At 40.7% G+C, this 15492-nt stretch overlaps 2 protein-coding genes across 2 annotated transcripts; both read right to left on the bottom strand.

The window, feature by feature from the left end:
- Positions 1-576: 576 nt before the first annotated feature.
- LOC147584415 (uncharacterized) lies at positions 577-8191 on the bottom strand. The gene is made up of 2 exons (XM_086716442.1): positions 8178-8191; positions 577-1820 (listed from the first exon to the last, which is right to left on the bottom strand). The coding sequence occupies exons 1-2, from the start codon at positions 8189-8191 to the stop codon at positions 704-706; spliced, it is 1131 nt and encodes a 376-aa protein (XP_086572568.1). The 3' UTR covers positions 577-703.
- A 1146-nt stretch (positions 8192-9337) lies between these two features.
- LOC147584414 (uncharacterized) lies at positions 9338-14459 on the bottom strand. Its single transcript, XM_086716429.1, is given in 2 exon segments — positions 9338-10657; positions 14448-14459. Coding segments are annotated over 2 exon segments (1332 nt in total).
- Positions 14460-15492: the final 1033 nt, after the last annotated feature.

The raw sequence follows: 15492 nt of genomic DNA, 5'->3' as shown, positions 1-15492 counted from the left end.
AGAGGGCGCGTATGATGCAGATATCGGGGCCAACGCTCTGCTGACTTACAAACTGAGCCCCAACGAATATTTCTCTCTGGAAGTACCCACCAACGAGGAACAGGTAAAACCGCTCGAACTAGTACTAAAAAAATCTTTAGACAGGGAAGTCGCTTCAAAGCTTCTCTTGGTGCTCAAAGCAACTGATGGGGGCAAACCTGAGCTGACAGGTACCACAGAGTTACACATCACAGTGCTGGATGCAAATGACAACGCCCCAGTATTTGACAAAGCAGTCCATCGTGTAAAATTAGTGGAGAATTCAAGAAACGGTACTCTGGTTATTAGACTTAATGCCTCGGATTTGGATGAAGGTTCCAACAGTCACATTCTTTATTCATTTGCAACTGATGTCTCCTCTAATACAGAAGCCTCTTTTCACATAGATTCAGAGAGTGGAGAAATAAAAGTAAACGGAAAAATAGATTTTGAAGAAACTAAATTATGGAAACTTCAAATAGAAGCAGTTGACAGAGGAAATCCTCCGATGTTTGGTCACTGCACAATCTTGATAGAAGTCTTGGATATTAACGATAATGCTCCGGAGTTGCTAGTGACTTCACTATCGCTGTCTGTTCCAGAGGATGCTCCACTGGGGACCGTCATCGCCCTAATCAGTGTAACTGACCGTGACGCTGGTGGCAACGGGCAAGTTACCTGCTCACTAACACCCCATGTCCCCTTCAAGCTGGTGTCCACCTTCAAGAATTACTATTCGCTGGTGCTGGACAGCGCCCTGGACCGCGAGAGCGTGTCGGACTATGCTGTAGTGGTGACCGCACGGGACGGGGGCTCGCCTTCGCTGTCGGCCACGGCCAGCGTGTCCGTGGAAGTGGCCGACGTGAACGACAACGCGCCGGCATTCGCGCAGGCCGAGTACACGGTGTTCGTGAAGGAGAACAACCCTCCCGGCTGCCACATCTTCACGGTGTCCGCGCGGGACGCGGACGCGCAGGAGAACGCGCTGGTGTCCTACTCGCTGGTGGAGCGGCGGGTGGGCGAGCGTGCGCTGTCGAGCTACGTGTCGGTGCACGCCGAGAGCGGCAAGGTGTACGCGCTGCAGCCGCTGGACCACGAGGAGCTGGAGCTGCTGCAGTTCCAAGTGAGCGCGCGCGACGCGGGCGTGCCCCCGCTGGGCAGCAACGTGACGCTGCAGGTGTTCGTGCTGGACGAGAACGACAACGCGCCCGCGCTGCTGCCGCTGCCTGGGGCGGGCGGCGCGGGCGGCGCGGTGAGCGAGCTGGTGTGGCGGTCGGTGGGCGCGGGCCACGTGGTGGCGAAGGTGCGCGCGGTGGACGCGGACTCGGGCTACAACGCGTGGCTGTCGTACGAGCTGCAGCCGGCGGCGGGTGGCGCGCGCAGCCCGTTCCGCGTGGCGCTGTACACGGGCGAGATCAGCACGACGCGCAGCCTGGACGAGGCGGACTCGCCGCGCCAGCGCCTGCTGGTGCTGGTGAGGGACCACGGCGAGCCGGCGCTGACGGCCACGGCCACCGTGCTGCTGTCGCTGGTGGAGAGCGGCCAGGCGCCCAAGGCCTCGTCGCGGGTGTTGGCGGGCGCCGCTGGCGCGGAGACGGCGCTGGTGGATGTCAACGTGTACCTGATCATCGCCATCTGCGCGGTGTCCAGCCTGCTGGTGCTCACGCTGCTGCTGTACGTGGCGCTGCGGTGCTCGGCGCCGCCCAGCGAGGGCGCGTGCGGGCCGGGGAAGCCCACGCTGGTGTGTTCCAGCGCGGTGGGGAGCTGGTCGTACTCGCAGCAGAAGCGGCAGAGGGTGTGCTCTGGGGAGGGTCCGCCCAAGACCGACCTCATGGCCTTCAGCCCTTGTGTTCCTCCCGGTTCAAGTTCTGGAGATAGTGGAGAACAACGGGATATTTTCGGGAATGATGTAAGTACAGTAATTCTGGAACATATTTTATGCCTTTTGATGTCAATTGCATAGTATGTTCAGCAATATTATTGTAAATTTATTACTTCATTTATTTGTTTCTGGTATTTTCCCTTGGGGTGGTTTATTTTAAAGCACATTGGAAGTCCATCCGTTTTCATTACTTTTCACTACAGTCTTCATGAACATGACTGGAACATAATTTGCTGGAAATAATGAGAGTGGTAGTAATTGCAATAATGAAACAGATGGCTAACACTTTCTATAAATGAAAAAGGTTAAATCCTCCTGTAAAGAAAGCAAGGATCACTCATGGGAAGTGGAGGATATGGGCAAAGCTTACATCTTCTAGTTTTCAACTTTGCAGCAAGTTCATTCTTCCTATTTATTTTCTTATTCTAATTGATGTCCTCCACTAATTATATTAAATGTATTCAAAATTACCATAATAATGCATAACTTCATAATTTAGTTATTTTGAGTTTGAAATCTATTTAAATCCTTACTTCTCTATAAACTATATGCTTATTACTAATGGGCATGGGCTGTTGAGGTGGCTTCCTTTTATAAATAATTTCGTTTCTTTATCATCAATGGCATGCTTCTTTGAGATACTGGGTGAAGTTTCAGCCTTACCTTTGAAGAGGACTTTACTTTTTTGTCTTTAAGTCTCTCACAATTTCAAGATTATTTTCTTCATACTCTTCAGCTGCTTCAGATAAACTACATTTTTTATGTAATTCTTTTTTTTTTATGTTTGTTTTTGAGAGAGCACAAGCCGGGCAGGGGCAAACAGAAGGGGACAGAGGATCCCAAGAGGGCTCTGTGTTGACATCAGTGAGCCTGATGTGGGGCTTGAACTTAACGAACTGAACACCAAATGGCAAGACCATGACTTGAACCAAAGTCAGTTGCTCAACCAACTGAGCCACCCAGGTGCCCTTTTCTTTACTTCTCAATATAATTTCAGTTTTGCTAATTGCCTGGTGAATCTATTGCTGCTGTCCTCCATATTAATTCATTGATTTCCATTTACTTTATTTGGAAGATTTCTTTTATATTTGATCATATTTATGCTTCTTACATTCATGGGACTCATTATGAGGCTGTATGGAAATTTTTTAGGGTAGGGTAGAAAAAATCACACTCCTTTGTGTTTTGAGTTTAAGAGAGTGTTCCCATAATGGGGAAAGGTGATACTGATTCATGTGTTCCCCAAGCCACTTGGTCATTGAAATGACTTTGGTTTAAACAGCTTATGCATAACAACCATGGAATATACACAAAGGCACTTCTATTTGACAATGATGTTGATCACATTTCACAATTTAACATTGTATACTGTAGATACATTTGATGCAAACTTTTTTTTTGCCCAAAAGCTATATTTATGTGAATTGCTTAAAGAATCACAGAGGGGGTGCCTGGGTAGCTCTGTTGGATAAGCCTCTGACTCCATCTCATCTCAGGTCATGATCTGTCACTTCCTGAGTTTGAGCCCTGCATCAGGCTCTGCTCTGGCATCGTGGAGCCTGCTTCAGATTCTGTCCCTCCCTCTCTCTCTCTGTCTCTCTGATGTAAAAGTTTATTATTATTATTTTTTTTTGCTCCAGTGTACAAGTTAGAGATCTTTTAACTATATTGTGTGAAAAATAAGTTATATATATTTATATATGGAGTAGAATGATGTTATGAATAGGGTGAAGTTAATAGAAATGGTGAGACGTCATTAGTGACCATTTTATACCCAGGAAAAAAAAGATGATTTCTATGAAGATGAACATTAGGAAATCTTCAGAAAAGGAAAAACCAGGGCCTAGTATATCACACTGAAATTCTCTTCCTCCAAAGCTACAAAATAGAACAAGAACAAAGTCACTAGTTATAAATAAACCACTACTATTTGAACTATTTCAGTTTATTAGACAATATGAAAAGACTTAAAATATATAATTTTATTTAATCTTTATAACAACTTGTAAAGTACGCGTGACTACCTGAATTTTATTTTATTTTTTTTTATTTTTTTAAACGTTTATTTATTTTTTGGGGGGACAGAGAGAGACAGAGCATGAACGGGGGAGGGGCAGAGAGAGAGGGAGACACAGAATTGGAAACAGGCTCCAGGCTCTGAGCCATCAGCCCAGAGCCTGACGCGGGGCTCGAACTCCCGGACCGCGAGATCGTGACCCGGCTGAAGTCCGACGCTTAACCGACTGCGCCACCCAGGCGTCCCACTGAATTTTAAAGATGAACTAAGCGATGAGAAGATATTTGTGTAGCTTGTCTACTGCCATTCAGCTAGCACATGATAAAGTTAAAACTCAAATGCATATCTTTTGATTCCAGAGCCATTCTTTTATTCACCATACAGCTTACTACAGTAAATCTTTTCTTTGATCAGGCATAGTTTTGGCTAGGAAGGTCAAGCACAAACTGTTTACAAGTGAATCCTTCTTTCTGTTTTGCTTAAGAAAAAGCCTTCATGGTTATTGTCATATTTAATTTTGTAGAATGTCATAATTGAGATCAGAATTGAGTTTTTTAATGTTAAGTGATTTTTTTCTCAGAAGAGTTTCTGATCACATTATCATGTCTTCATGCCACATTGGGATAGGTATTTATATTATTCAATCAGTAGGTAATGAAGAATTGCCATTGTAAAGACTATATATATATTTTTGGAAGTAATATAAATAAGAATTATTTAATATGTGAGAAAATCCATAAGATTCTGATCTGCAATGTTCTAGCAAAACACTAAAGCCAAATGACAAATATGAAAATGACCCTGCCCTTTTCATGCTATGAATAAGGATGTTTTGGACAAATATAAGTGATAATATGATTATTTCCAGGATCCTGAACATCCACAAAGGATTCAATACGTGTTTCCAAAATGTCATACTTCAGTAACAGCTTTAAGGTGTATATTGCCCTGAAAATCTTTGAATGTGTGTGGGTTTTTCAGAATTCAGTCTTCTTCAGTCTTGTTATCTGTAAGATTTGTGCTCACTGGACAAATGATCTGTGATCAAATAACTGTGTATACTTTAATGAGCAATGATAGCAAAGAGTGAACATCCATGAGTATATCCTATAATTTTGATAATACAATGTTGACTACTACTTCTAATCCATTTATTTTTAAGAACCTCCTGGGTTTCTAAGTATGTTTCAAGATTAGTTTCTCTGTTTTATGTTTTCAATAATAGTGTTACCAGACTTGTTATGCTATATTAGTGGATTATGAAGACTAGAAGAACATTAAATCATGCACTCTAATATATGGCTAGCAGGACGTACAGTTGAAACTTAATACTAATCAGATTGGCTTAGTAAAGGTCAGGCACAAAGTTCCTTTCAATCAATTTTACCGAATCAATGTTAAGAACAATATTGATATGAACTTCTTGACATTAGCTTATTGCCAGATCTTGAGCCCATCCCCAAAGATGAATTCAAAGATAGTATGATCTCTTTTATATGAGCTAGTTGAGATGGTGATACCTGAAATATCACAGCCAAAATGCAAAAGATGGGTCATTGGTTTATACAACACATCAACTCTTTTTAAAAAGTGTTTATTTTTAGAGAAAGAGAGCGAGTGGGGGGGGGGCAGAGAGAGAGGGAGAGAGAGAATCCCAAGTAGGCTCTGCACTGTCAGTGCAGAGCCTGACATGGGACATGATTTTACAACCATGAGATCATGACCTGAGTTGAAATTAAGACTTGGATGCTTAACTGATTGAGATACTCAGGCAGCCCTATATCAAACTCTTTTGTGACTTGGTGTTCATCTTATATCCTTTCAGAAACTCAAAAAAAACCCCACTACATATTACTGGAGAGTAATTAGTAAAATGACATCTGGTTTTAATTCAGACGTAATATTATCTAGCTTGGGTAACCTTTCTGATGTTTATCTCTTTATCTACCTTTCAGGACTCCATATTGCATGCAACGTTGCAATCCCCAATTTCTGTAATGAAATGATTGGAGATCTCTTGCTTCCTTTTTCTCCAAAATAAATCTAACATGTTTCAGATAGCATGTTAAATCTACTGTTAATGTAATCTAATGTTATATTTTGATTAGAGGCCCTTATAACTGATTGCTTCACACATGCATAAGAAAATTCAGTGTTATAAAAAGTGAAGAGTCTGCTTTACTAATTTTTGATTTTGTCATTTTTTAAAATATGAAATTTATTGTCAAATTGGTTTCCATACAACACCTGCTTTATTAGTTTCTTAAGAAGGAATTTTGCATTTACTAAGAGTTCTAACAGGATGATAATATCAGCCATAGTGTATATATATGTGTGTGTGTGTTCAAGATAAAGAAAAATACTAACATACATATACATGTACTAGTAATTTTTGTATGCCATTTAAATATTTTTATTTATTATTTATTTATTATTATTTTTTAGATGTGGGCCTGTTATATTGTAACATTTCAAAAGGTTTTATTTATTTATTTATTTATTTATTTATTTATTTATTTAAATATGAAATTTATTGTTAAATTGGTTTCCATACAACACCCAGTGCTCATACCAACAGGTGCCCTCTTCAGTACCCATCTCCCACCCTCCATCAACCCTCAGTTTGTTTTCAGTTTTTAAGAGTATCTTGTGTTTTGGCTCCTTCCTTCTCTAACCTCTTTTTAAATATTTTTAAATCAGAGATGAATCAGCAAAATCATACAACAAGCGGTGCCCGGGTTGCTCAGTCAGTTAAACATCCAACTTTGGCTCAGGTCATGATCTCACAGTTTGTGGGTCAGGCTGTGGTCATGTCAGGCTGTGTGCTAACAGCTCAGAGCCTGGAGCTTGGTTCAGATTCTGTGTCACTCTCTCTCTCAAAAATAAACATTAAAAAAAAATTAAATCCTACACAAAATACTCAAGCTATAATGATCTTTATTCTAAATAACTTTCTACTTTAAACTTCCATTATATTCTCTTTTGACTCCTTTAATTCCAAGTCTATATGAAAAGACAGAAGACACATAAGCAAATTACATCTTCATGCAATGAAAACTTGTATCAATAATTCCCATTTTCTACTTGGTGTTTTATGAAATTGAATTTACACAAACAGTAAAGTCATTTGTCATTTGGTTGAATTGTTTGGTTATTTTCTCCATATATATTTAGCACAGTATTAGGTACTTACAGGAGTTAATTAGAAATTATTTCCCTTGTTATGGATGAACTTATGATCCCAAACCCAGAATTGTTTCAACAAGGAACAGGTCAGCTATTTTCATGTATATATCTTGACAGATATACATAAACCAATGTTGGTGACTTGGAAATACCAATATGGCACACACATTTTCATGGTGGTTTTTATTTATTTCATTGAATTATAATAAAATTTATTTTATAATTGAAAGACACCTTCTATATCATTAACATAAAGGTTTTGATACCTCACATTTTGATTCCTCACATAATTTTTGATACCTCACATAATACTGTTAACAATGAAACTTACCTGATAAACCATGTGTGTCAAATATAATTTCATCTACATCCATAGATGTTTCCATTATGAATTCTGTTTTAAACATTAAATTTGAAAAATATTTTTGTTTTTCAAAGGATATAGGATTGTAACAAAAACAAATGTATATAACAAAAATAATTGGAATTAAATAGATATGAATAGAAGGCAAGTGCACATAGATAAGAACACAACATGCAGAACTTAAAGACTAAAGAGTTGTTATTAAAATCTCAAAATGGTCTTTGAGTTTCCTAGCAGCCAAAGTAACAAGAGAGACTAGAAGTAAAACAATTCAAATTGGATAACATTTTGATATGAGAAGTAGTATCTTTAGGAAATGTTTAACCCTACCTTTTCATAAGGCTACCTGGAGAATTAAAGTCTGTGTGTATTTATGTAGATAAGTAAAATAACAATTTTATAACTCTAAATCAAACATAGGAACAAAAATTTCAATTTCATATTAAGAATAAAATGCCATTTTCCACATACCATCGGTTTCAATATAACTTATAATACGAGTGTTCCCTAAATAAGCACTTTGGAAATATTATTTTCGGAGTAAAATAATACGAAAGGTGTGAAGTTTATTATATTTTTCTCTTTAAGTAAAATTCTATAATGTATGGTGTAGTGTACAGTACTCACTATTCAGGCGCAAGGTGTCGCTCTTTACTTGGTGGAAGTAGTTCTTTCAAGGGTTGGTCTGACCAGCCAGGAACGCCCCGTACAAAAACGACTCCATCATGCCTAACGCTACTGTTAAAGGATTCTTTGAAACTTCTCAAAAATTCAGCTAGATTTTTAACCCTTAACTGGAGTCTCTGGTACTGTAAGTGTGAGAACCTTATTTTGGAAGTCAATGTCGTATGCGATGTTTGACTCTCAAAGAAGGGGATTGCGCGCTCGGCGTCTGCTGCTGTCACTTCTGCTGCTCACAGTCTGGGAAGCTGGGAGCGGCCAGGTCCACTACTCGGTCCAGGAAGAGGCCAAACACGGCACTTTCGTGGGCCGAATTGCCCAGGACCTAGGGCTGGAGCTGGCAGAGCTGGTGCCGCGCCTTTTCCGGGTGGCGTCCAAAGGCCGCGGGGACCTTCTGGAGGTAAATCTGCAGAATGGCATTTTGTTTGTGAATTCTCGGATCGACCGGGAGGAGCTCTGCGGACAGAGCGCAGTGTGCAGCATCTACCTGGAGGTGATCGTGGACAGGCCGCTGCAGGTTTTCCATGTGGAAGTGGAAATAAGAGATATTAACGACAATCCACCAGTGTTCTTTCTCAGAGAACAAAAGCTGCTGATTCCTGAATCTAAGCAACCCGAATCTAATTTTCCTCTAGAGGGAGCTTCTGATGCAGATATAGGAGAGAATGCTCTATTGACCTACAGACTAAGTCAAAATGAGTATTTTTCTTTACAACTACCAACACATAGTAAGCAGACTAAAAGACTGTCGCTTACATTAAAGAAATATCTGGATCGAGAGAAAACTCCAGAACTTAATTTGCTACTGACAGCTGCAGACGGGGGAAAACCAGAGCTCACTGGCACCGTTCAGCTTTTCATCCACGTCTTGGATGTTAACGACAATGATCCAGAATTTGAGCAATCAGAATACAAGGTGAGATTGATGGAAAACGCAGCTAAAGAAACTTTTGTGATAAAGCTAAACGCCACAGATCGAGATGAAGGAGTCAATGGAGAGGTAACATACTCCTTGATGTCAGTTAAACCCAATGGAAAACTCTTATTTACACTAGATGAAAATAGCGGAGAAGTGAGGGTAAATGGAACTTTAGATTATGAAGAAAACAAGTTTTATGAAATTGAAGTACAGGCTACAGATAAAGGGAATCCCCCAATGGCAAGTCACTGTACAGTCTGGGTAGAGATCTTAGACGCCAATGACAATGCCCCTGAAGTCACCTTGACTTCCCTGTCTCTCCCTGTACGAGAGGACACTCAGCCCAGCACGGTCATTGCGCTGATCAGTGTATCCGACCGTGACTCCGGTGCCAACGGACAAGTGATCTGTTCTCTAACGCCCAACGTACCTTTCAAGGTCGTGTCGACGTTCAAGAATTACTATTCGCTGGTGCTGGACAGCGCCCTGGACCGCGAGAGCGTGGCGAACTATGAGCTGCTGGTGACCGCACGGGACGGGGGCTCACCTTCGCTGTCGGCCACGGCCAGCCTGTCCGTGGAAGTGGCCGACGTGAACGACAACGCGCCGACATTCGCGCAGGCCGAGTACACGGTGTTCGTGAAGGAGAACAACCCTCCCGGCTGCCACATCTTCACGGTGTCCGCGCGGGACGCGGACGCGCAGGAGAACGCGCTGGTGTCCTACTCGCTGGTGGAGCGGCGGGTGGGCGAGCGTGCGCTGTCGAGCTACGTGTCGGTGCACGCCGAGAGCGGCAAGGTGTACGCGCTGCAGCCGCTGGACCACGAGGAGCTGGAGCTGCTGCAGTTCCAAGTGAGCGCGCGCGACGCGGGCGTGCCCCCGCTGGGCAGCAACGTGACGCTGCAGGTGTTCGTGCTGGACGAGAACGACAACGCGCCCGCGCTGCTGCCGCTGCCTGGGGCGGGCGGCGCGGGCGGCGCGGTGAGCGAGCTGGTGTGGCGGTCGGTGGGCGCGGGCCACGTGGTGGCGAAGGTGCGCGCGGTGGACGCGGACTCGGGCTACAACGCGTGGCTGTCGTACGAGCTGCAGCCGGCGGCGGGTGGCGCGCGCAGCCCGTTCCGCGTGGCGCTGTACACGGGCGAGATCAGCACGACGCGCAGCCTGGACGAGGCGGACTCGCCGCGCCAGCGCCTGCTGGTGCTGGTGAGGGACCACGGCGAGCCGGCGCTGACGGCCACGGCCACCGTGCTGCTGTCGCTGGTGGAGAGCGGCCAGGCGCCCAAGGCCTCGTCGCGGGTGTTGGCGGGCGCCGCTGGCGCGGAGACGGCGCTGGTGGATGTCAACGTGTACCTGATCATCGCCATCTGCGCGGTGTCCAGCCTGCTGGTGCTCACGCTGCTGCTGTACGTGGCGCTGCGGTGCTCGGCGCCGCCCAGCGAGGGCGCGTGCGGGCCGGGGAAGCCCACGCTGGTGTGTTCCAGCGCGGTGGGGAGCTGGTCGTACTCGCAGCAGAGGCGGCAGAGGGTGTGCTCTGGGGAGGGTCCGCCCAAGACCGACCTCATGGCTTTTAGCCCCAGCCTTCCTCCAGGCCTGGATAGAGAAGTCGAAGGGCAAAGGCAGGAGGCAGGATCAAATCATCCTGGGCAGGTGAGTTCTATAGATTCCTCTTCTTTTGAAGTCTATGTTAAATTTTGAAAAATACAGTTTATTTCATAGACAAATTTAATGAATACTCTGTTTTGAGTATTAATGTTTTAAATGAGTATGAAGTTTTTAAAGAACAATTTCCTTTAGTGAAATGTCAAATGGGATAAAAATCCAATTTTAATCATGAGAAGAATCAGGTTTTTAGCCAATAAATGTCCCTTTTCTCCTAATGTTTTGGTATAAAATAGTGAAAGAAGATGTTTCTCCTCTCATCACTTTATGAGCAACAATTTCTAATTTTCTTTTTTTAATTAATTTTTTAAATTTACATCCAAGTTAGTTAGCTTATAGTGCAACAGTGATTTCAGGAATAGATTCCTTAATGCCCCTTACCCATTCAGCCCACCCCCCTTCCCACAACCCCTCCAGTAACCCTCTGTTTGTTCTCCATATTTAAGAGTCTCTTATGTTTTGTTCCTCTCTCTGCTTTTATATTACTTTTGCTTCCCTTCCCTTATGTTCATGTTTTGTATCTTAAAATTCTCATATGAGTGAAGCCATATGATATTTGTCTTTCTCTAATTTCGCTTAGCATAATACCCTCTAGTTACATCCATGTAGTTGTAAATGGCAAGATTTCATTCTTTTTGATTGCCGAGTAATACTCCATTGTGTGTTTATATATATATATATATATATATATATATATATATATATATATACCACATCTTCTTTATCTATTCATCTGTCTATGGACATTTGGGCTGTTTCCATAATTTGGCTATTGGCAATTGTGCTGCTATCAACATTGGGGTGCACGTGCCGCTTTGAAACAGCATACATGTATCCCTTGGATAAATACCTAGTAGTGCAATTGCTGGGTCGTGGGGTAGTTCTATTTTTAATTTTTTGAGGAACCTCCATACTGTTTCCCACATTGGCTGTGCCAGTTTGCATTCCCACCAGCAGTGCGAAAGAGATCCTCTTTTTCTGCATCTTCGCCAACATCTGTTGTTGCCTGAGTTGTTAATGTTAACCATTCTGACAGGTGTGAGGTGGTATCTCATTGTGGTTTTGATTTGTATTTCTCTGATGATGAGTGATGTTGAGCATTTTTTCACGTGTCAGTTGGCCATCTGGATGTCTTCTTTGGAGAAGTGTCTGTTCATGTCTTTTGCCCATTTCTTCACTGGATTATTTGTTTTTTGGATGTTGAGTTTGATAAATTCTTTATAGATTTTGGTTACTAACCCTTTATCTGATATGTTGTTTGCAAATATTTTCTCCCATTCTATCGATTGCCTTTTAGTTTTGCTGATTGTTTCCTTCACTGTGCAGAAGCTTTTTATTTTGATGAGGTCCTAATGGTTCATTTTTGTTTTTGTTTCCCTTGCCTCTGGAGACATGCTGAGTAAGAAGTTGCTGTGGCCAAGGTCAAAGAGGTTTTTGCCTGCTTTTTTCTCGAAGATTTTGATGGCTTTCTGTCTTACATTTAAGTCTTTCATCCATTTTGAGTTTATTTTTTGTGTATGGTGTAAGAAAGTGGTCCAGATTTATTTTTCTCCGTGTCACTATTCAGTTTTCCCAGCACCACTTGCTGAAGAGACTGTCTTTATTCCATTAGCTATTCTTTCCTGCTTTGTCAGAGATTAGTTGGCCATACTTTTGTGGGTCCATTTCTGGGTTCTCTATTCTGTTCCATTGATCTGAGTGTCTGTTTTTGTGCCAACAATTTCTAATTTTCAATGACCTACCTAGACCACTTCATTTCATCTCTAATCCTCACTAATGTAGATAATCACTATGGATCATTTCAGTTTACTCATCCTCTTTGTCTTTTAACACAGCCTTTTACTTTTATATTTTCACATTATTAAGTTGCTTGAGTTTTCTCAGTTCAGCCTTGTGTCAAAGATTGAACATTAAGTCTGAAAAGATTTACCTTTCTTTTTCTGTGGCATTAAACATAGATCATACATTTATTGTCCATTAAATAATCTTTAGTTTTGCCTCAACTGATAAGTTAAAACCTGTTCTCATATTATTTGCAGTTAAAAATTAGTCTTGCATTTTTGTATGCTGTTTTCATTGAAATAGTGTAATTAAAGGTTCTGTTGATTTATTTTTTTAAGTTTTTAATGTTTATTTACTATTATTATTATTATTATTTTGAGAGACAGAGTGTGAAGGGGTAGAGGCAGAGAGACACGGAGACACAGAATCCAAAGCAGGCTCCAGACTCTGAGCTGTCAGCACAAGAGCCCCACACAGGGCTCGAGGAATGCAAGATCATGACCTGAGCTGAAGTCTTCTGCTTAACCCACTGAGCCACACAGGCACCCCTGTTGATTTTTTTTTAAACCTGTAATGGGCACAGATTTATCTACAACACACTCAAACAGAACTCCCATATTTATGCTTGCAAAGTTTACTAGGCAAATAAAGTTATTCATATTACTCAACCAAGTCTTCAAACTTGCTGGAGACATACACATAGCGCTATAATATCTGCAATATATGCTAGTTGGCAGTCTTTCCTAAGCTTTGTGAATTCATATAGAAAGGAAAATGTTAAGTCTATTAAAGTGAAATGAAAATTACCATTTTGACTCCTCTCACATTTTAAATGTCCTGTCTTTAAATGCTTTCTCTAGTGCTTGTAAAATTTTCTTTCTATGTGGTATAATCACATCTGATAATTCTATCAAAGGTTGTTTACCTCTAGGTCATTCCTCTAATTCAGTGATCCTTAGCTATATGCAGGGTGGCACAATTGCTGATCTCTTTGAGAATTTAATGAAATTCATATGTGGCTATTCTCCCTTTAAAATTATAGGTTAGGGGCACCTGGGTGGCGCAGTCGGTTAAGCGTCCGACTTCAGCCAGGTCACGATCTCGCGGTCCGTGAGTTCAAGCCCCGCGTCAGGCTCTGGGCTGATGGCTCGGAGCCTGGAGCCTGTTTCCGATTCTGTGTCTCCCTCTCTCTCTGCCCCTCCCCCGTTCATGCTCTGTCTCTGTCTGTCCCAAAAATAAATAAAAATGTTGAAAAAAAATTAAAAAAAAATAAAATTATAGGTTAAAATTTCTTTATTTTATAGTAGGTAATTAAAATAAAATATAAAATGTCTCAGACTTAAAAGATTAAGCCATTGTATCATTTATGCAACTTTGTAAATATAATAAATGTGAATGTAGGGCACACATTATTATCCATCTCCAAATGAAGTTCTTAGAATGACTCAAGGTCATTTAAATTTAAGAAACAAAGACATTAGAATGATTTAAGTATATGTTAAATTTTTGTAAATTATTACTTTTATAGTACAAAAGTAGTTGATGCACATTTTTAGATAATTCCAAATTACATGGACTATTTTCTACAAGTTTTGTGTCTTTTATACTTATTCTTAATTTCAAGATTACATTCAGTGGTATAAAATTATAATTTCAACCATTTTCTAGTTTAGTTGTTTAAGTATTAAGCTAATTTTATATGTTCCTATCTTTTTAGTAATTTAATTATGTCTAATGGTGTGTAAGGACTACATAACACACTACTTTTTCAGTAAAGTTTCTTAGCAATCATTGTACATTGACTATTTTTGAAAATGAGAGATAGAAAATGAAGAAGTATGGTAGTGATATTAGACAATTTAAATAGTCCAATAGCATCAAAAATTTTTTTTTGGTTAATTAAGAGCCAGTTTTATAGTTGATTTAAGGTATCTTATACTTGTAGAACCATTATTGATTATTTTTTTCTGGTTCAATAAATATTTCTTATCTCAGTTCCTTTTGTTATTATATGTAGAAGGAATGGTGACCGATCATTGACTTTAAAGATTTTGACTTGAATTTTAATGAGCTTATACACTCTGTATTTAATTGCTCACAACTAGCTGTAGGATCTTATCTGTGTTGTGTTTTCCTTTAAAGGTGCTCTTGATTTAATTAATCAGATTATGAAAAGTCCTTTCTTTCTCCCTTGCAATCGTAGTCACCATTCTGACTTTCTGAAGAGAAGCATATTTTGAGTGACTACTAACTGGCCTGATGGGAAAATTTTTAAAGGGAAACCAGAAGTTCATTGTAAAGTTGATATTCTTTTGATTTTAGTTATTGAGACTGGGCTCCAAAACATCTCACCAGTTCTTTTCATATTAGGCCTCCACTTCTACTTTAGACAGTTGTGAAATTTGGAGGCTTTGATTCAACATTTTACAGGAAAATGCTTTCCTCCTGCTAGAATAAAACTTCACTGGATCTGTACCCAAACCTCATTTTAACATGTTATGGGAATGAGAGCAGTTGTATGAAAAGTCATCACATTTGAGTATCAAGGAGCCAAAACAATGACATGCTTCATATTTATGTTGAATTCTCATATTTACCAGAAGTATGAATAAAATAATTTATATGAAATATTCAGTTAATAGACATATCTTAGTTTCTTTTTCTTTACTAAATGAGGGATTCTTGAGTTTTCCCTAAAGTCCTACAATTAAGTGCTTGTGAAGGAGAAAATGCACTACAAGTGGGAATTGTAAGCAAAGTAAAGTCGAAGGTGATGTATATTATTCTTTGTTTTGTTCTCCATGATAGGCAAAGAGTAGCTTTTTATGGCTATTTTATGATAGACTTTGAAGCAGAATATTTAATAATCTGAAGAATAATGGAAATGATTGTGCTTTGTTACTTATATCATATACATTAAATAAATAGTCATTTACAAACGATCCATGAACATATCCAAAAGTCAAAAAACTTAAAGTGTCCCG

The sequence above is a fragment of the Puma concolor genome, chromosome A1 (assembly GCF_028749965.1).
Source record: "Puma concolor isolate L17-30 chromosome A1, mPumCon1.1.hap2, whole genome shotgun sequence".
In the NCBI taxonomy this organism is placed as follows: Eukaryota; Metazoa; Chordata; class Mammalia; order Carnivora; family Felidae; genus Puma; species Puma concolor.
The sequence above is the reverse complement of the archived record's forward strand: the minus strand, read 5'-3'. Positions and strand labels throughout refer to the sequence as shown.